Genomic DNA, 20,890 nt, shown 5'->3' with positions numbered 1-20,890 from the left:
CACCTCCCAATTCCCCTAGGTCCCACCCTGGCTCACCCTGGGGGCTCAGGTCAGATTCAGGGGTGGGACTCCCAGACTCGTAGCCCAGCCCAGGCCAGAGGACCCAAGCAGCGATTCCCCATCCTGGAACCTGTGGGCTTGCCTCTGAAATGGACCCACTGGACCACGTCCAGCCTCAGGCCAGGGAAGGACTGTCCCCGCCAACTAGGAGTCCTCTCTCTCTCTCTGTGTGTGTGTGTGTGTGTGTGTGTGTGTGTGTGTGTGTGTGTGTGTGTGTGTGTGTGTGTGTGTGGTGTGTGTGTGTGTGTACACGGGGGGTGTGCAGGGTCGGGGGTAGAATCTGGAAGAGCAGCTGCCTTCGCACAGCTCCTCTAACCCAAGGCCACCCCGTCTCCGGTTTGGACAGAGCCCTGGGCCCAGTCTACTGATCCTTTGGGGGTGGGGCCCATCCCCGGTCTCCACTTACTGCATTCGGGGCTGACTCTTAAGAGGGTATTTGGAATGTCCCGGGAACAAGAGGGGTCATCTGCAACTTGCCTTTCTATGGAGGGTTGGGGGGGGGGTCCTTCCTGAATCTCACCAATGCCAGGGCCCCTGGCCCTTCCAGGGCATCCCTGGGTGGGAGCTGGGAGAACGGAAAGGATACAGCTTGACGGCTCCGGAGCGGGTGCCGATGGCCAGGATGCGCAGAGAGGGGCTGTAGCCGAGGGCGCTGGGCTGGTGCGGGAAGCCATGCTCCACCGTCTGCAACGAGAACCAGGCAGGCATGGGCCTGTAGACACGTCCCCTCTGCCCCTCCAGGGCCGGGGTCAGGGGGTCAGTGCCGGAGGGAGGAGCCGTAGCAGAGAGCCACCCCCAGCAGGAAGAAGGAATTCAGTCTCGTTCAGGTCCCCACCCGGACCCACCTGGGCCCCACCCTCAGTCCATTCCTGACCCGGTCCTTGGCCATATAGCCCTCCCTGGGAGCTCATTCTCCCGGGACACCGTGCTGGCCCCTTGCTCTCCAGGAACTCTGACCTGGTTCCTCCACCACCCGTACTGTGGGCGACCCACCCAGCCCTCCTGCAGGGGTGTGGGGGAAGCTCTGGGGGGCTGGCACAGGGGAGGCACCAGGTGGCTCAGGAAGCCCAGCTGCACCGCAGCTCCAGGCGGGCCCCTGGGGTCCGACGGAACCCACGGCTGCCCTTCCCGACTCTGGGCCACCGGAGGCTCCTCCAGCACTGAACATCTGCTCTGTCTCAAGTGCCTCGTTGCCACTATGAGTTCTCTTCCACCATCTTCCCAGGGAGGAAGCTTCTGGAGTGTTGTTGCAGACACATGCCTTGGCTCAGTTCTTATTATAGAAATAATACACGTTGTAGAAAACTTGGAACATATAAAGGAGTTTGAAAAAGAAGACAAAAATCACCCACACTCCCACAACCGGAGTAACCCTTCCTAACAAGGGTATGTATCCGACTGTAAGCATGTATGGGCCTATACTTAAAAACAGACACCTCAGAGAAAGACAAATACTGTATGATATCACTTATATGTGGAATCTAAAATATACAACAAACTAGTGAATATAACAAAAAAGAAGCAGACCCACAGATATAGCGAACAAACTAGTGATTACCAGTGGGGAAGAGTGTTAAAATTTTTGTTAGATTTTGGGACTTCCCTGGTGGTCCAGTGGTTAAGACTCCACGCTTCCACTGCAGGGGGTGAAGGTTCAATCCCTGAACTAAGATCCTGCATGCAGCGTGGTGTGGCCAAAAAAAAAAAAAAATTATATATATATATAATTTTTAAATGTTTTAAATAAAAAATATGAATAAAATAAAATAAAAACATATAGAAAGGATAAAAAAAAAGCCCAGAGACCTAATTGGGACCATGCCACATGGATATACATACAGACACATAGCTCTGTGGTCTGTCTTTCCACCTATAGCCAGCCCAGGCTGTTAAAAGCAGTAAAACGACTTTTATTTTTTATTTTCGTCGCACGGTATGGCATGCGGGATCTCAGTTCGCCAACCAGGGATTGAACCCGGGCCACGGGCAGTGCCGAGTCCTAACCACTAGACCACCAGGGAACTCCCTAAAACGACTTTTAAACGGCTGAAGAATATTCCTCAGGGGGAGGTGCCCTAACTCACCAGGCCTCTGTTATTGAACATTTACTTTGTTTTTAGAGGTTTTGTAATTGCCAGTTGCATCGATGACTATTCTTGGGCTCCTATCTCTGCCTGCAACTCAGTATTTCCTTAGGCAGGTGTCCCAGGGGTGGAATTACAGGTTAAAGAGGTACAGATGTAAGCACTAGAGACTGAGACTGACAAACCATCTTCGGGAAGGTTTTCGGTTGTTTCTTAGTCAGCTAACCCCACTCCGGCCCCCCCCCCCCACCGCCAGGGGATACTGAACCTGTAGAGCTATAGATTCGAGCAGGACAGAGGATGCCAGCCAGCGACTTCAAAGATTTTTTTTTTTTTTTTTGTAAACCATGGAGACTGCCCTGCAGAAAAAGGGTGCCCCAGTGAGGCAGCTCTCCTTAGGCCCAAGGCTCTACTCTGGGCTTCACTCGGCCTCCAAGGGGCAGAAGGAGATAAGTCCTGGTGACAGCTGGAGCGACAGCTTAGCAGACCCAACTGCTTTGCTGCCTGCCTGCCCACCCAGGCCAGTGGCTCGCAGACGGGGGCCCTGTGCTGGGGTTGGCCCAGGGATGAGCGTTCCAAAGAGTGCCTATTCTGGGGACACGTAGGTGTGAGGGCCCCACAGGCTTGGTTCTCTGCCAGGAACACAGTCTGCCCTGCAAATGGCTGTACCTGGAAGGGTCACTTGGGAGGGCAGCAGCACACTAGCAGGAGCCCTCCCCCTGGCCCGGCCCCCCAGGCCCAGGTTCCTGTTCAGCTATGTAAAAAATGCAGAGCCTGGAAAAGCCTTGGGGAGATAGCAGGGTATCTGGAATGTAAACATTTCCCAGGAAAAGGAGGGCAGGGCACGTGACTTGGTGTGTGGGACGAGCTTCCCCAGGAGCCCCCACTAGGCCTCGGCTGGCCCCAGGCTGCTGGGGCCTCGGGAAGTCAGAGGCCTGAGCTGCAGAGAAGGTTCCTGGGATGATAGCATTTCCCCATCATCACCAGCAGCCGCAGCTCAGGATCACAGTGTCTGGAATTTGGAGGACTCTGGGGGAAACACCCAGCAGGAGCCTGGTGGCCAGCAGGGGCCCAGACCCTGATGCCCAGTATAACAACCACAAGCTGTGTGTAGATCCTGAGCCCTTGCAATGTGGCTAGTGCCACAAAGGAACTGAACTTTTAATTTTATTTAATTTCCATTAACTAAATTCAAGGATGGACCCTTAACTCAGTAATTAGAAAACTTCCCAGGTATGTTCTTGGGTTCCAAAGGAACAGGGGCTGGAGTTAGGCAGACCAAAGCTTTGAATCTCCTTTTTCAACTGTAAACCTTCCAAACTCTAAATATAGATCACATATTCCTAAAGAAAATTTATTGGCCAAATTGAGATGTGCTGTTGACTAGATGTTGAAACAATAATATTTTGGATATATTGGATTAAACAGAATATGTTATCAAAATAATGCTACTTGTTTAAAAAGTTTTATAATGCGCTTCTAGAACATTTAAAATTACATATGTCTCATATTATATTCCTATGGGACCAAGGTGCTACCCTAGACGTTTTTACCTCGGGCATCAGCAGGAAAGTCAAGCCAAAGAGAAAACAGTCTGCAGCTTTTTGTCACGTGCTCAGGCCACACACGTTATCCTATCAACTCACTGGCAGGAAGTTCTCCTAACGTCTCACCTGAGTCACACCTGCTGCGGATCAGCTCTTTTCCCTAGCCCAGAGGGAGACAAAGGTCAGGCCCATCGTTCAGTCACTCATACTCATTCCTCATTTCTTCAGGGTCCTGAGGACACTGTGCCACCCCTCACTCCCGAACCACCTTCTTTTCCATAGGCTGGTTTAGAAAGAACAGGAACTGAGTCAGGCCCATGAAACTTAGAATCCCCAACACCACTTAAAAGGTGACCGGACTCGGACGAGCTGCTTTGCCTCATTTCACACGTGGTGACCGCGGTGGTGCTAATGGCTGCGCTGAGGGGGGGCGGGGCTGTCCTTGGCTCTAACAAGATGAGCCTCAGGACGACCACCTGACCGACCACCTGACCGCGGCCGGAGGGCTCAGCTGGCCTCACAGCGCACACAAGCCTTGCCTTCCTTCAAAGGTTCTCCCTCATTCCCTCGTATCCCTCAGGGCATCTTCTCCAAGTTGACCAAGCCTCCCTCAAAAACAGAATAAGGGGTGGGAACTTCATGGTGACCCTGACTGGCTGGGGCCAAGAGGATGGATTCAAATGTAGACAGTGTGGTGACAGGGGATTCCCCAGGTCCCAGAGGGGAAGGGACCCTGCTTCAACATGCAAATGAGACCCACAATCCCTGAATGAGGCAACATGATATGATGAGGTAAAGCGAGTCATGAGCTCAGGGAACTGGCCGAGCAAGGAGGCGCGGGGACCCCAGGCTAGTTACGAGAGGCCCAGGGGGTCTTGCTGGGAATGAGGAAGGGAGTGATTTGGATGTGGGGAGAGAACAGAGGTCAGTTAATTGAGGGGAACAGGGAGGAGCTGGACACCCAGGGCCCGAGAAGCCTGGGGAAGCAGGAAGTTTCCACGAGGCCCCTCTGCCTGTGCTCCGGCTGCCTCCCAAGGTGGGGTGCCCTTCCCATCCCCTGGTTCCCCCTCCCTCCGACTCCTAACAGCCTTTTAAGACGTGGTTCCCCCCACTGCAGCCGCAGGTCCACGTGGACAGGGACCCCTCCAGGCTGGTTTAGGGTTTAGGCACAGTTCCAGGACCCCAGAGCATAGAAGGTATCTGACCTCCCTTAAAGAAAGCAGCCCCTGGGGCACAGGAGGCGCTCAGCCCCAGGGGTGTCCTGCTGTGGACTTCCAAGGCACACAGCGACCCCGATCAGCCCTCCGCCCAGGACAGCGGGCCCGGGTTCCAGGGCCGGCCCTCCCAGCCAGAGACCCCAGCCGTCTCCAGCTCAGGTTCAAGCTAGGAGGCTGACCAAAGTGGGGTGTCCTCCCCTACCTCCTGAGCTCAGCATCCAGCCTACGTGGCACTGCCCCCACCCTGCTACCTGGCTCAGGTGACCTCTGCCAAGGGAAGAGAGAACAATGAACTCTTTTGACAGAGAGTTGGGAAAGGAGAGATTTCTAGGAGCCGCCAAACTGCAACATTAGCCTGGTGTGGGAGAGAAAGCCCATCTGTCTCACGCCGGCTCCGGGACCCCATTTCAGGTTCCCGGAAGGGAGAGAGCAAAGGTGGTTTGTCTGAGAGCGAGGGGGCCCTTTGTCCTGCCCCCAGCAAGGGGGGACCCTGTCCAAGATCGAGGGCTGAGGAGTCCCTAGCACTTGCTGGGGGGGCAGGAAGGAAGGCTGCCCAGGGGCACGGGGTAGGAGGGTGCACAGGGGGTGGGCTGGGGGACAGGGAGGCACTGCCCCGTACTGGGTGTGGTCAGCCCAGATTCCTGGCGGTGGCAGCAACCTGGCCCTCCCTGTGCGGCTGTCACCTGACACCAGGGGCCCAGCCATGCAAAAGCCAAGACCAAACCGCCTGGCCCTGGACGGGGCAGCTGGTCAGGAACACACTGTTTGTTCAGGGCCTGGGGTGGGGGAGGGTGGCCCAGGCAGGAAGGGCGGCCAGCGGGTTTCACCAGGGGAGGCAGGGCCTCGAGGGTATTTTCAAGGAAGGGGTTTTAATTTAACATGAGCTTACGTCCCCTTGTCCCCTCGGAGTCACTTCCTCCCTCCTGAAGCGCCCAGTGGGTCCCGCAGTCCCCTCATTTGGTCCTCAGTGGCCCTGCTGGCACTGCCAGCTGACCTCTCTGTCTTCCCAACAGGCCTGAGGACCCGGCGCAGGTGAAGAGACAGAAGGCCGCACCCTCAGGCCACACGGCTGTGGGCAGATGGAACCGGCAGCCGCATCCCCAGCCGGTGCCCCCTCCAGGTACTCAGGCTGTGCGAGCCTGGAGGCCTCAGCTTCCTCACCTGCAGAGTGGGAACAGCGCCCACCTGTGAGTCGTCAGGAGGCTGAGGCAGACCCTGTAGGGCATCAGCTGTGTGTGGGTGCCATTCAAAGCAATTTAACTCACTCAGTCCACCAATCTGGGTGTAGGGGTGATTATAACGCCCACTTTACAGATGAGGAAACTGAGGAGCAGAGAGGTTAAGTAACGTTTCTGCAGTCACTCATTGAGGAAGCAGCACAGCTGGCATCTAGACCCAGGCCGCCTGGCTCCAGAGTCCCCGCCCCAACCACTGCACCACCTGGCCCCTTTGCTGCTTGGCATGGAGCCCTTGGTGAACCGGAGCTGCCCCTCGGACAATCAGTCCCCAGCAGGGGGTTCAGAGCATCTGTCCACAGACACAGCTCCTTCCCAGGTACCGAAGCTGAAGAAAACAGGACATGCTGCTCTCGGCCGCCGGGGGCCATGTTCCTGCTCTCTCTGAGGCACCTCGCTTGGTGTGGGTGTCAAGGAGTCTGGCCAGAAGGTACTGGAGGGAGAGGCCCAGCTGGTGTCTGAAAGCCTCTTGGACTGGCCTATGATGGCGCCACCGTCCCACCTCCCAGCTCACTGCCCTGCAGACCGGCGCTTCCGGGATGGACACTGCCTGCTTCCCCAGACGTGAGGCTCAGAGCTCCAGCTCTGTGTATCCCACTGTCTGCTGGGACCCACCCTCACCCGAGGGTGCCAAGATTCTCCAAACTGAACCTCGAGCCAGATAACATTCACAGAGCTGTGCTGATACTGGAACCACCATCCACTTAGGCCCTTCAACTCATACATTAACTCGTTTAATCCGCACACCCACACTGTGGGGTGGCTTCTGTTACCCTCTCCACTTAGAGATGAGTAACTTGTCCAAGGTCACCCAGCTGGTGAACCCAGGCAGTCAGGTGCCGAGGCTGGCGCCACTCACCCCTGGGCAAGACTGCCTCTCGATAAGTGGATTATCACCATTGCTGCTGTTCTGTCCAAATCGAACGTATCTCTTTCCTCAACCCTGCTCCTCGCCCCTCCTGGGCTCCCCAACCCAGTGGGCGGTACCACTGCCCAGCCAGGATGCAGGACACCCACCTCCCTTCCCTCCTACACTCCGTCTATCACCAGGTCTCATGAACCTCTCGCCCTAAACAGCTCTCAACCAGGGGCTATTTTACTGGCCAGGGGACACTGGGCAGTGCCTGGAACATTTTCGGTTGTCACGTCTTGGGGAGGCAGGGCCAGGGATGCTGCTAAACAGCCCCACAACCCAGGGGGCCCCAAAGGCCCCAAATGTCAACGGTCAAGCCCTGAGCCCCACCCCCACTGCTGGGCCCCAGTCAGTCAATGCAACGTCTCCTAAGTGCTCTGAGCTTACCTGCTGACTGAAAGGTAGGGGGGAAAAAAAAAAAAAAAAAAGGTCCCAGAGTTACCTCCTCTAAGTCATAAATGAGATCGCTCACTCCTCTGCTCAAAACTCACCAGGCTCCGGAGTGTCAGACCCAGATTCCCAGGTTCCAGCCTCCCTTGACCCTACAGCTGACCTCACAGCCAGGGGGCCGGGGCAGGGCTGGCGTGGGTAGGACCACCCAGGCTCCCAAACCTTCCAGGATCTGGACTCACCCTCCAAGCCTAACCCTTCGGGCTCCACCATTCACCCAGAACCTAGATGAGATGAGTCTAAGCCCCTCCCCTCCCCAACACCCCCGCCCCCCCAAGACGTTCCCCTCCCAGGAAGTGGAATTTTAGACCATCAGCCCCCTTCCTTCCACCAGACTATAAATGTCCTGGAGGGCAAAGGTCTTGTCTGAGATTCCCAAAGCCCCAGCGCTGGGCTGTGCAGGTACTCAATGCATGCTTCTTGGAAGTGAATGGGAGGAAGAAGGAATTCCAGGAGCCTCCTCTCCCCTTCCCCAGCCAGGCCTGGGGGTGGGGCAGTCCAGTTTGGGGGCACGGGGCGGGGGGGGGGGCGGGGGGAATGATTCTTCTGCCCCAGCCCCACCCCAGCCCCACCCTGCTGCTGCACAGTTGGAACTTGGGGCGGGGGTTCATCCCTCTTCACTGAGCCTGTCTATCCGGTTTCCACTGGAATTGGCCACCTTTTTGGGGTGTGAGATCCCAGCATCATCAGGGGCAACGGAAGGCGACAGGGGTCACCCAGCCGCCGTGGCGGATGCTGAGGTTCTGAGACCCACACCCAACACCCATGGGCTGCTCCCTTGGAAGTGAGAATGGCAGGCCGCCGGGGCCCAGAGGTGCCCCATTCATAACATATGCACACCCACATCCCAAGGTCCAAAAGCCGTACCCACAGCTTCCTTCCCCCAGTGGGAGGAGGTATTCACATAGGGAAGCCCTGATCCCAGAGGCAGCAGCCTCACAGCCTCAGGTCAAGAAAATCAGAGGAAACCGGCAGAGCAGGTTGGGACCCTGACTCGCCTCGAACAAGCCCCGGGAGCTCTTTCTCCCTGGGAGGCAGGCAGCCCCTGAAAACAGCACCTGACACTCCTGGACCACTGTGCCTAGCACTTCAATGATCTAATTCCGTGCAATCCTCATAGCAAGCCTGTGCAGTGGGTGATGGGCACAGGGTCATCCAACTTCTAAGTGGCTAGGCTGGATTTGAAGCCCACCCGTCAGCATGTCCTGGAGGGGTCCTGGGACCCCTGAGGGGAAAAGCATCTCGCTGCTCCCCTTCCTGCAGCCCACCTTCCAGGGTGGAGGGAAGCTCAGGCATGGAGGCCAAGGGCCTAGATCAAAGCAGAGGTGAGAGGAGCTAATGACCCCGAACCGGCTGCAGATTGCTAGGTGGCCTCGGAGCTCATAAGCCACCCTGTGTTCCTTCCCCTTTACAGGCCAGCCCCCAGGGAAGCCCCATGATCGTGGGTAAGAGGACACCCGCTTGGGGGGCCTTAGGAGCAGGTGTGGAGTTGGGGTGGTCAAATGCCAACCCCGGCACCTTCTCCCAGGTGCCTCTCCCCACTCACCCAGGCCTAGACCCTGCCAGAAGGAATCATGTGTTCTGCCTGCAGGGAAAGCTGTGTTTTCCTTTGGGGATAATTTGAGGAGGGAGGGAACGGCCATGGCCTGTGGCCCCAGGGCTCCAAGGAAACTGCCATCACGGGAACATTGTTATACTTTGCAGGGTTCAAAGCACTTTCACCTTTCCCGGCCCTAGGCCTCCTCCATAACCCCGTGTGGAGGGAGGCAGGACAGGTTGTTTTATCCCCATTTTACAGGTGGGGAAACCTAGGCTGGAAGAGGCGGGGTGACCTGCAGAGGTCACACAGCCAGCGAGAGACATGGGACAAGGAGAGCTGACTCCTGGGCATCCTGTCACCCTTTCCCAGGAAAGCCTCTAACCAGACCCCATTTCCAAAATCCAATTCCCAGGAGGCATAGCAGGCAGTGCCAAGTAAGTACCTTAGTCCAGGTAAAAGCGACCCCAGCGCCAGTCCCAGCCTGTGGGGAGGGTGATACCTTTTGTTTGTTTGTTCGGCCACGCAGCGCAGCTCGCGGAATGTTAGTTCTCCAACCAGGGATTGAACCCGTGCCCTCGGCAGTGAGAGTGTGGTGTCCTAACCACTGGACTGCCATGGGATTCCCTGGGAGCGTGACAGCTTCGTGCCTGCCATAAACGCCCGGCTGGCCCTCCACTCCCCTTACCTTGTTAAACTGGAAGAGGTCCCGCTTGAGCCTCTCCCTCGCAGGGTCATGTCCTGGCCTCAGGAACCTCCTCATCTTGCTGCGCACGGGCCCCCTGGGGAAAGGGGGGCAGCTGCTGAGCACCGGGGAAAGGAGGCCCGGCGCCCCAGAGCCCAACCCGGCGCCCAGCTTAGGCAGCCTCTCCCCAAGCACGGCAGGCAGCCGCCCCCGGGCCGGGCCAGCTTCACCCTCGGCTTCCCCACGCCTCACGCCCCATCCGTGGAGCGCGGTTCCCTGACAGGAAACCGGAGGGAGCTCTGGACCTGGAGGCCGGAGCTGGTTAATGCTCTGACGCTTGCTCCCGGCCACCTGTGGCCTAATAAAGCCAACAGGAGAAGCTGGGGGAGGAAGCCATTTAGCCCAGCTTTATGGGAACAAGGAGGGCCAGAGGCCCTGAGGTTTTAAAGCTTAATTGTTAACCTGTTTTCTGAAAAACCATAAAACTCTGGCTAAACAGAAAGGGAAACTTCACAAGCCTCTGTCTCCAGAGCCGGCTGGAAGGTGGGAATGCAAAGGCTGTCCACCTGGGCTCCCAGATCAGAACCCCCGATGGGGGAGGGGAAATGCCCCCACAACTCCAGGCCAGGGCCCAGCAGAACTCCCTCGGGGGTGGTCAGCACACCTGGGCAGATTCTTCCTTCTAACTTCAGGGAAGGCTCTCCAGCGACTCTGGGCTTAGGCTGCTCCCACCCGCCACAGCCGTCCGGAACCTGAGTGAGTGAGGTGCAGAGCACACAGTCGGGAGGTGCTGGCCCATCCCACCCCACAGCCGGGGCCCACGGTGGAGCTGGGTCCACCCCCACGGCTGCTGGGGGTCTCTCTCTGGAAGCCCAGGCTTCCAGGCTGCCCCACCTCCCACCCTCAGCTCTGGCTCTCCAGTTCCAGCTCCCCTGGGCTCTGATGGGGTGTGCTCGGAAAGGCTCCCTTTCCCATGGGCCCAGTGGAGACTAATCAGGAGAAGAAATCTGCTCCCAATAAAGAAACCAGCTCAAGGCCCCAAAACTGTCCTCCCACCATAGAATGCATTCCCAATCCAAGGGGAACTATTTCTGGCTCATCCTTGGGGGAAGGGGGTGGGATCACATGTGCTCCAGCTTCCGGCTTCCAGGAGCACAACCTCCCACTGACCACAGGACACCAAGGCCCGTCCTCGGAAACACAGGGGCTCAGGCCCACGCTGGAAATGGCTCCATTCACGCCTGACACTATAAGGGAAGGAGGCAGAGCCAGTCCCTGCCCTGGAGGAGCTTACTCTGGGGTAGGGGCAGGTAAAGACAGGACAGTGCACAGTGCCGAGTGCCCTCATGGGGAGGCACAGGGGCACCCGGCCCAGCCTGGGAGGCAGGGGAGTGTCCTACGGGAGAAGAAGGTAGTTAAGCTGAGACTGGAAGGATGCCCTGAAGTTTCTGGCTTCTTGAAAGGTGACAAAAATTCACCATCAGGCCAGGACTTTGCATATGAATGGACCCTGGTAGGCACACACGTGGCAGAGTTGGAGGGACTTTCTGGCAGAGACGCATATCCCAGGGCAATCCAAACATCTCCAGCTGGGAACAGGCGGAGACCAGCCCTCAGAGCGCCTCACCTTCTGGGGACACCAAAAAGGCCACCACTTGTGAGAGGGTTGGAGAGCAGAGGTCTGTGCCTTCACATTTTGGGGAGCCAGAGCAGAACGGAGAGCCCCACTTCTCCAAGGAACAGCAGGTGGTCGGGAAACTCCCAGGTGCTCACTTGACCCGAGGCCCCACAGGGGGTTCAGGGAACAAACACGGGAAAGTCCCGGAGGCTCCTGGGCCTGGGAGTGAAAACAGACTTGGGGCCTGCAGCGACCTCGTCCTCCTGGACAAACAGCTGGGCTGGTGGCCTCGCATTCCAGCCATGGGGGAGGGTAGCGCCAGCTCATCAATCTGCCACCCCGGGCTCCTGGCGATGCCCCCTCTCCCTCTCTCGGCCCAGGTCACTGGGTCAGAAGCCAGAGGAAGCTGGGAGGGACGCCCTGGAGGAGGAAAAGGGCCTGCAGACTCCAGGGAGAGGCCACCCTGGGCTCTGCCGCGGGGACCCTCTCAGGCTGTAGGGTGGCGACAAGAGGGCACAGGGCCATCTGTGCCAAGGACCCACACAGGCTCAAGGGTGACACCGCACAGTCCCAGGGGCAGACGTGCAGGTAGGAGGGAGGGAGACAGGATGCGGAGCTGGGTGGGAGAAAGCCCCACTCGGGGAGGGCGGGCGAGCACTCCATCCACCCGGCTGCCCCTTGGAGCCCCTGCTGCCTACCAGGCACTGAACCAAACCTTTGCGCGTTAGAACAAGGTGCACCTAAACCTCATCCTGGATGTTCGTCCTCCTTCCAGAAGCCTCCCTGGAAGGTGAGTGGAATATCCCCAGTTGGCAGACATGGAAAGAAGACCACAGAGGCCGGGCAACTCATCCAAGTCACTAAGAAGGTACCAACAGAACTCAGATTTGACCCCAGGTGTGGCGAATTCCCCAATCTTAGGGCTCTGGGAGGCAGCAAAGGATGCACCGACAGGACAGAGGATGCCTAGTTACAGCCATGCAGTCCAAAGGTGCAGACACATGCAGACACACACCCTCCCACATGCCTTCAGCTCAGAGCCAAGCAAGCAGTGTGGGTCCTGGCCTCTGGTGAGGTCTGGCTGGGCAGAGCCAGGGGGCCTTGCCTGGACCTGCCACTCATTCCAGCCGGGGGCTGGAACACCACTGGCCTGGGGTGTCGGAGCCAGGACCTTCAGCGTAGCTCCCAGTACAGAAAAACTGCCCACGTCAAGGCATAAAAAAGTGCCATCCCTTCTTGAAGGCGGACAGGTCTGGGACCGGCTGGACTTACCTCCAAGCAAACCCTCAGCTCCACTCACCCCAGGCAAGAGGTTCTCTGCGGAGAAGCTTCAGGAACCTGGGCCTGGAGCTTCCTGATGTGGAACAGATCCTACCTACTCAACCCGCTCCTAAGGGGGGCAGGGAGACGTAAGGGAAAGAGGCCAGGGCTTGGGACCCACAGCCAGGGCTCAAGCATCACAGCTCGGCTCCTCCAAGCTGGGTGGCAGCCCCCCGAGGTCCAGAGAGCTTGTCTGCTGTGAACAGTGGGAGCAATGCCAAAAGCCAGTGCCTGGCACGGAGCAAACACTGTCTGAGGACTGGGCATACAACCGTGACAGACAGACAAGATCCTCTAGTTCACCAAGCTTACATCCTTGCAGGGGAGCGCATGACTAAGAGGTACACAAATCAGTCAGCGGATGGTTTCAGAGAAAGCTCAGAGCCTACAAGGAAATAAGGGAAGATGCTCAGATGCACTGACCAGGCTTTGGTGGTCGGAAGGACTCAGTGAACCTTCCCGGGTCTGGGTCCGCGCGTTTGCCGTTCCTTCTGCCTGGGGCTCTTTTCCTCCAAATACTCAAGAGCCTCCCTCCCTCGCCTCCACGCCAACGTGCGCACGCTGAATGAATGAACAGAGGTGGTAACACCTCCACCCAGTCCTGAATGGTAGGAAGTGGTCAGCCAGGGAGGACTCGGGGCAGGGCGTGTCAGGCAGCTGGAGCAGGCTTCCGTGTGCCACGAGGGGCTGGGTGCAGGCAACAAGGAGGGATGACATGGGTCGGAAGGGGGGCCTGGTGGGCCACAACAAAGAGCTTCAGTTTGACTCTAGTGGGAACCCCGTGACAGTCCTGGGCAGGGGCCTGATGTGGTCCGCCCTCCCCTCCCCCACCCCATGTCCCCCTCTGCTTGGCCCTGTGTCCATCTCCTCAGCCCCCACACCAGCCCCATTCGCTGTGGTCTCCGTGCTTTTGTCTCCACGTTTCTCTCTGAAATAACCTTGCCCCTCAAGCAGCATACAAAAAAATCACCTTCCCAAAATCATCTCCCCCTGAACCCATCCAGACCACGCGCACCGTGCTCCCTCGGCGCTTGACTGTGCCTTATGCTAAAATGATGCCTAAAACCACTGTGGACTCGGGCACTCGTCTAGCTCTGTGGACAGTCTCCCCCGCCTTGTCATGCTGGTCATTAAGCTGCTAGGAAAAATCAGAAGCAACCTAAGCGGCCAACAACAGGGGGCAGGTGAAGGGTGCTCAGCCCGACGATGGAAAGTGTACAGTCATGAAAAGGGCAGGAGACGATGGCCATGGAAACATATGTCCAATGTATCCAGGAGTCAGGTAGAATCTATAAACAATATTCACATAAGTCGACAACACAGTGGAAGGGTTATGGGATTACTGGTGATGCTTTTTCTTCTTCCTGTTTATCTGCCTCCCAAGCAGGGGAAATAAGAGGATCACACGGGAGGGGTCCAGGTGGTGGTCAGGTGTGAGGGAGGCCCTGCGCTCACAGCTGGCACTCAGTCCTGTTGGGGGATCGCTCCTGCCACCGACCACCTCCCTGCCCCGCCCACAGCTATGGACACCAAATGGGCACAGAGGCAGGGAGTAGACAGGTGGGTGGAACCAGCTGTGTAACCTCAGGCTTCAGGGGCCCCAGGGTCCGGGGCGAAAGGATGTTACTACTTTACAGGCTGTGACCGGTGGGGTGGCTGTGAGCTTCAACAGGAAGGCCTGGGAGGGGCTGGCAAGCTCTCAGGTGCTGTATGCTTCAATGCCGCTTTTACCGCGAGGGATGTGGGGGAAGAGAGTTCAGGGGCTCCCCAGGCTGAGGAGCCCCCCAAGTCTGACGCCAAGAAGGGTTTGAGGCAAAGACTGGGGAAGGAAGGAGCTCCAAGGGTCCTGGCTTCCTGCGCTGGGGGTGCCACCTGGCTAGAGCACAACCCGTGGCAGGGGGGCTCCCTGAGAAGAAACACCTTCTCCATCCCCTGAACTTCTAAAGATTGCCCAACCTCGGCCTCCATTCCTGTCCACTGCGCCCTCTGTCCGTGTCCAGACCTACCTCTGAGCCCCCCTCCCTGCTCTGCCAGGCTCTCTGGTCCCTCGGGGGCAGGCGCTTAGGGTACAAGGTTGGCCGGGCCATGAGGTTTCTGACCTGTGGCTGATTCGTGCTCATTCTCCCCACAGGTCTGTGCCGCATGCGTGGAGCTGGCCTGAAGAGTCCCCTGCGGGCAGCTGACCTGGCGATTCCCTTCGCTCTCACTGCTCTAATCATCCAACACTGTTGCCCACCAGCGAAACATACCAGGGCCTAGAATTGGTCTCCCCACACCCTGATGCCCACCCTGGAAAAAAACAGGAGAGCTGCGTACTTGGCAACAGGCTAGCAAATTCACACCCTGTCTTCCTTTCCCATCCTCTGCTCAGACCCTGTGGCAGGGATGCACATAGACCCTGCCCCCACCCCTGCATCTCAGGAGCTCAGGGCAGAGACCAGTGGAGGCAGAGAAGAAATAAATGCAGGCGAGGGGGCTTGTCTCGGCTCCCCGCTCTAAGCAGCAGGTCTGATTGTGGCACAGGGAGGAAGAAGGGGGTCCCCAGAGCAGACGGCTCGTCCCACGCTGGCACTGTTTGGGGTGCCTGGGCTAATCTATCCCCAGGAGACCAAGGCTTGGCCAAGCTGCGTCAGCCTGTCCTGGAGGTGTGTGATGGGTCAGCCCCCTAGAAGGTCCCTCCACAGCCTGGGCATTTCCACTGAGCTGCTATGAGAGGCTACATCCGGAAGCAGGATTCTGGACATCTCAGGCCCAGGGGAGAGAAGGCTCTTGGAGCCACAATAGCACCTGCTTGTGTTCACGATCTCCGGGAGCACGCACGGCACGAGGTGCAGTCCCAGGCTCCCCTCTGCTCGCACTCTCCACAGCCGGCTGCTGCTAAGCTGCCCTCCCTCCCCCGACATCCTGCGTGTGGCTTTGGCCTCCGTCTGCCGGGTGTGAGTACGCCCCTGCACCTCCCACGGCGGGGAGTGGTAAGAGAGAGCTGTAAGCAGCTGGGGCAGCTGCTGACCCTTGGGCACTTGTCCGTCCCAACTCAGATGCCCACGGCTGCTTTGCCAGCGCCTGAGTTATCCTGGGAAACCCAATCTCCCAGAGGCACCGGGCAGCCCCTGGCCAGCAGCTTAGCAACCAAACCTGGGCAGAGAGGGCACCTCTGTGGAGGTGGGACTAGAACACAGAGAGAGAGGGGGTGGGAACCACAGAATTGTTGTCGCTGCTGTCGTTAGGTAATAAAAGGGATTGAGAGGGACTGTGGCCAGATGCCACTTGAAGCACTTTACAAGCATCATCTCATGTAATTCTTACAATTACTTACGAAATAGCCAATTCTGAGAGCTACGGAGCCCGGGCAGTAAGAGTCCAAGTCCCAGTCTGAAAGCCAACTAGGCTGCAGACCGTCCGCTCAGTTCAAGCCTCCCTCCCAGGACAAAGGGGCTCGCCAACAGCAGGCTGGATGGGACCACCGGGGGTCAGCAGCCAGAGCCTGACCTGGCCCTCCACCCACCACTGTCCATCCCTCGGAGCCACAGGCCAGTCCCACAACCCTGGGAGGGCCCTCCTGCCACCCCCAGGCTCTTCCTGCAGGGTGGAGCGGGAAGTCGGAATGCATGCGTCCTCCCCACATCCCCATCCTGGGGGCCTCAGTCCCCTTCTGCAATCCAGCACCAGCCTCTCTCCAGGGAAATGACAGATTGGATGCGGTCAAGCACAAGGAAAAGCAAAGCAGTTGTGGGGAGAACACTGACGACTTGCCCGGGGTGGGCGTGGGTGGGGGTGGGTAGGCTGCCTGTCTCATCCCATCAAGCTCCATCCCACGGCCTCCGACTTGCCTCAAAACTTGAACGGCTGACCCAAGCAGCTTCCAGGCTACGTCATCTCCAGGAGGGAGGGACCGGGCCCCGCCTGACCTGTCCATGGTTGTATCTCCAGTGCTTAGTGCCCTCACACCTGAGAGGCACCCACAATTTATTTAAAGAACTCCCTCACCTCCTGCGAGTCTGTGCTCAAATGTGACCTTTTTGACGAGGCCCATCCTGACCACTGTTTAAAGTTGCAACCTGCCCCCCTCCCGAGGGGTCTTGATCCCCAGCTTTAGTTCTTACTCTATAGCTCGTATTGCCTTCTAACAGATTATTTACTACCTACACTCATTTCCGGTCACTCACGCTTCCCATCCTTTAGAATTTGAGTCCTGTGATGGCAGAGACCTTTGCTTGGTGCAAGGATTATGCCTGGTGTCTAAACCACACGGCACATACAGAGGCACCAATAAATACCTGTTGAATAAATGAACAGCTGGGACTGAATGGGGATCAGTTAGGCAAAGGTGTTCTCCAGCCAGGAGCCACTGGCCCTAAAGAGCACTGGGCCGGGGCCCAATGGGGTCCTCAGGGAACTTCCCCGTCCTGTTCTCAAGTCTCCGACCAAGGCCAGGGCCGTGTGCCTATCATGCCTGACATCCTGCTTGGGGATACCCTTACAGGTCCTGCCTCAGCCCCAGGCTCCAGGACACCCAGCTCCTTGGCAAGTAGATCCAACAATAACATTATTTACTAGAATCAAACAGTCCTGTGCCCAGTGCCTCTCATCAAACCCTGGGAACACCGAGTCGGGTGTCTCGAGAAAAGTCTCCCGTCTCTGCTGAATTCCTGAAGGGTAGAGTCAGGTACCTAGAAGCTTCCCTGTCCCCACGCCCAGAGGAGCCTCTCCTACCTCAAGAATTCACTGTGGTTCCTGGGAAGGGGAAGGAGTGGAGTGACTCTTCAAAGGACCAATTTCCTCTGAGAGGCAGGGCGGGGAGGGAAGGCCACCCCCAAGGGAGCTGGGCAAGCCCCATGGTGACAGGGCACAGGGAGAGGAGGCTTTCCCGGGGAACCCTAGGGAGCCAGGGCTGGAGAAGAGCGAACAGTACTGGTGGCCCTACTGGGGGACGCCCATCTTCCGTCCCATACCCCCACTTCTCCATGAAAACTACTCCTGGGCAGGGGAAAACAAAGTTGCCAAACAGACCTGGCATGCCTCAGGAGACCCAGGAGGAGCCCTGATATGATATCGCCTGATGAGATAAGAAGGCCTCTCGGAGCTGAGTACTCAGGATAAGTGAGTCCAGGCAGCCAGTGCTGCTCAAGGAAGCCAACCCAGGAGCAAGGGCCACTGGCTTCTCGGGCCTCCACCCGGGCCCCCGATTCAGGTGTCTCAAAAGCTGCCCCTGACACGTCAGGAAGGATCCTTCAGGGAACACCACATTGCCCCTGGAGACTCTTGCCAGGGATGCTCAATGTCTCCAATGGGGTAGATAGGGGGTCACAGACTGATGGCAGAGGAGCCAAACTTTCCAGCTCCGTGTACCATTTTCTCTAGGGGAGGGAGGGTCCTGGGGCCAGGAAGTCCTGGCAGGAGAGGATACCCCTTCCCTAAATGAGGTTGAAAGGAGGCACTATGGAGCTCACAGGAAATCTCCTTAATGACAACAGAGGAGCACAGGAATGTGCTACCCCAACCTATCCACCCACCAGGGTGCAGAATGTATACAGCCAAGCCTCCCCCTGAGCAGAGAGCAAAGCAGATTAGATTGTACACACACACTCCTCCTCCCAGGAAAGGCCTCCCAGCTGGGGTCTGGCCGTTAGGCCTCACTCCTGGCTTTCCCAAGGAGCAGCAGAAGTCCCATGGGCCACTGGAACCCGAAGTGAGGTTAGGAGAGGCCACTGCCCTCTACCTCTGCTCTCCAAGGAGCAACACCCTCGTTCTAAAACTTCTGATCTCCAGAGGCTTTCAGAAATCAGGATTTCTGGACAGAGAAGCCAAATTCCCTCACAACCCGTCAGGCACATCCAAAAGGCCCAGGCATCTGCCCAAATTCCCGCAAGTGACCACGCTCTTTATGCTTCGTGGGGACGCTAAGCAGCTCACCCTCACTTGGCGCCAGCTATGCGCCAGGCCACACGTGTTTATGACATTTTTCATCCTCTCGTCAACAACTGTAAAAACAAGGCTTGCTGAGCTTTGGTTAAGTGACAGAGCCAGGGTCATCCAGCAAGAAACCGGCAAGGCACAATTCAAAACTACACCTGAGTCTGGAAAGACGCTAAAAAACTTAACGAGCACTGTATCTGAGGAAAGACTGTGAGGCTCGAGGGAGATGTTTTTTTCTGTCTCATTTTACACTTTCCAAAACACTTCATTTGCCCCAGTGGGCTCCTATTACCTTTTTTATTTTTTAAACCAATGGGGTCATCTGGGATTAAGGGCCTTTTTCTTTCTTTTAATGCTATTGTGCATTAAAGTGCTACTAAGTACTAAGTCACTAAGTTATTAAAATTATATTAATCTGGAACTTCCCTGGTGGCGCAGTGGTTAAGAATCCACCTGCCAATGCAGGAGACACGGGTTCGATCCCTGGTCCGGGAAGATCCCACATGCCGCGGAGCAACTAAGCCCGTGCGCCACAACTACTGAGCCCGCCTGCCTATAGCCTGAGCTCCGCAACAAGAGAAGCCACTGCAATGAGAAGCCCGCGCACCGCAACGAAGAGTAGCCACCGCTCGCCGCAACTAGAGAAAGCCCACACACAGCAACAAAGACCCAATGCAACCAAAAATAAATAAATAAATTAATTAAATAAAATTTTAAAAATTATATTAATCTGCTGCTAAAGGGGATACTCCATTGCCTCAGGGAAAAGTAGGGATGCAGGATGACCCCAGACCTTGGAAACACTGCCCATTGGCTCCCACAGACAGTGGCCCAGTCTAACTTCAGAGAATAGGAGCAAGCACTGGTCAGAGCCCCCAGAGCTGGGTTTGAGCCCTCACTGACATAAGTGAGCACTGTGGGCAGATAGTTGAAGAAAACCAAATCTGAATCCCCTGTGCATAAAATAAAGAAGGTGGACCATTCCCATGCTTCAGTTCACAAAGACCCAGACTGTTCCTCAGAAGCCACTTCTGACCTCGGCTTTCCCTGGGCTGGGCCAGGGCTCTTCTGTACTGCTGCTCGGTTCCTCCCACCTGGGGTTTCCTGTCTCCCTGACACACTCCTCCCCTCCCTGCTCAGAATCCCCTCTGCAGCCTGACAGGACTTTTAGTTGTAAACTCTGCAGAGGCTCCCTAGAGCCCAGGTTAAGAGGCCCTGCATCTGGCACATGGATCCCCATGGGAACGGCGCCGAGTCTACGCCCCGCCCACTTCACCCAAAGCTCACCTGTCTCAGGTGAGAGCCTCAGGGGGCCACACCACAGCTCTCCTGGCTACAGTCAGTTCTCCCCACAGCCAAAGCTCGGTGTCCAGCCTGAGCAAACCAAGAGCAAACTTTGCACACTTTCTTTGGCAAGACGGAATTTTTCACTTCTTGCCAAGTCCCAGCGTCCCGCAGCGCAACCCCACCCCCGTGGTCTTGGAAAAGAGACTGGGTCTCCGTAACGTCCCCTAAAGGTATGCAAAGCCGCCTGAGGCGGAGAAAGGCCCCAAGACCCAAGTCCCTTCCGCGGGCTTCCTGTGTCCGGGGATTAGGAGGCACAAAGGGCCGGCAAGGAGAAGGCCCAGATGGCAGGAGCAGGGGCTAAGCCGCCAACGTAAAGCGCTCCGGCCCCCGCTCGCGGAGAGAGGGCCACTCTGGAGACGCGCGTCGCCTGCCTTTCCGGCCAGGCGCCTTACACGTGGGGCCCGAGACCCGGGGACGCCGTCTCCGCCCGCAGTGACCCTCGCACCCAGCCGGGCCAAGCACCTGTTTTCCTGCTCTCCAAAGCCAACACTATTGTGCAAACCCGAAACCCAAATTCTGTAATCGCGGGCGGGTCAGGCACAGAAAAGTTCCCAGCGGCACTTTCTACAGGTGTCTTTCTCCCAGACGAGCGGAGCGACGGGATCCGGAGCGAGGCGAGCGGATCTGCGCGCAGCCCTCCCCACCCAGCCCGGAGAAGCCAGGGGTCCCGGCCCTCCCCTGCCTCCCCGCCCCGAGTGGCGGGCGCCCCGAGGGGGCGGGCTCGACTAGGTGGGTCCCGGCCCGCACCTCACCTGGAACTCCACTCCAGCTCCCGTCCGAGGCCTCCGCGTCCCTCGGCGCCGGCCGCCGGCTCCGCTTGCTCCGCCGCGGGCCCACGGGCTGCTGGGCGGCTGTCTCCTTCCTGCTCACCTCCGGCGCTGCGAGCAGGGGGCGGAGCCGCCGCTATTTACATAAAGGGTGTGCCGGCCGGGCCCGCGGAACCCGGAGCGCAGGGCCCCAG

At 57.6% G+C, this 20,890-nt stretch overlaps 1 protein-coding gene across 6 annotated transcripts in view; it reads right to left on the bottom strand.

Moving 5' to 3' along the window:
• The window catches only part of LLGL2 (LLGL scribble cell polarity complex component 2), a 32,984-nt gene extending 12,196 nt beyond the window's left edge, over positions 1 to 20,788 (bottom strand). For 4 of the 6 annotated variants that reach the window (XM_068530036.1, XM_068530040.1, XM_068530041.1 and 1 more), the window contains exons 1-3: positions 20,682 to 20,788; positions 9,732 to 9,825; positions 647 to 744 (exon numbers count right to left, since the gene is read on the bottom strand). In XM_068530036.1, coding sequence (XP_068386137.1) covers positions 647 to 744; positions 9,732 to 9,806 — 173 coding nt within the window. In that variant the 5' untranslated portion in view covers positions 9,807 to 9,825; positions 20,682 to 20,788. Of the gene's footprint in view, positions 1 to 646; positions 745 to 9,731; positions 9,826 to 10,392; positions 10,481 to 11,355; positions 11,437 to 19,869; positions 19,949 to 20,681 lie in introns of those variants that run through there. The other 2 variants (XM_068530038.1, XM_068530037.1) reach the window with 2 other exon arrangements.
• Positions 20,789 to 20,890: the final 102 nt, after the last annotated feature.

This window comes from Eschrichtius robustus, chromosome 20 (assembly GCF_028021215.1).
Source record: "Eschrichtius robustus isolate mEscRob2 chromosome 20, mEscRob2.pri, whole genome shotgun sequence".
NCBI lineage: Eukaryota > Metazoa > Chordata > Mammalia > Artiodactyla > Eschrichtiidae > Eschrichtius > Eschrichtius robustus.
Note: the sequence above shows the minus strand (reverse complement) of the source record. Positions and strands in the feature narration are given on the sequence as shown.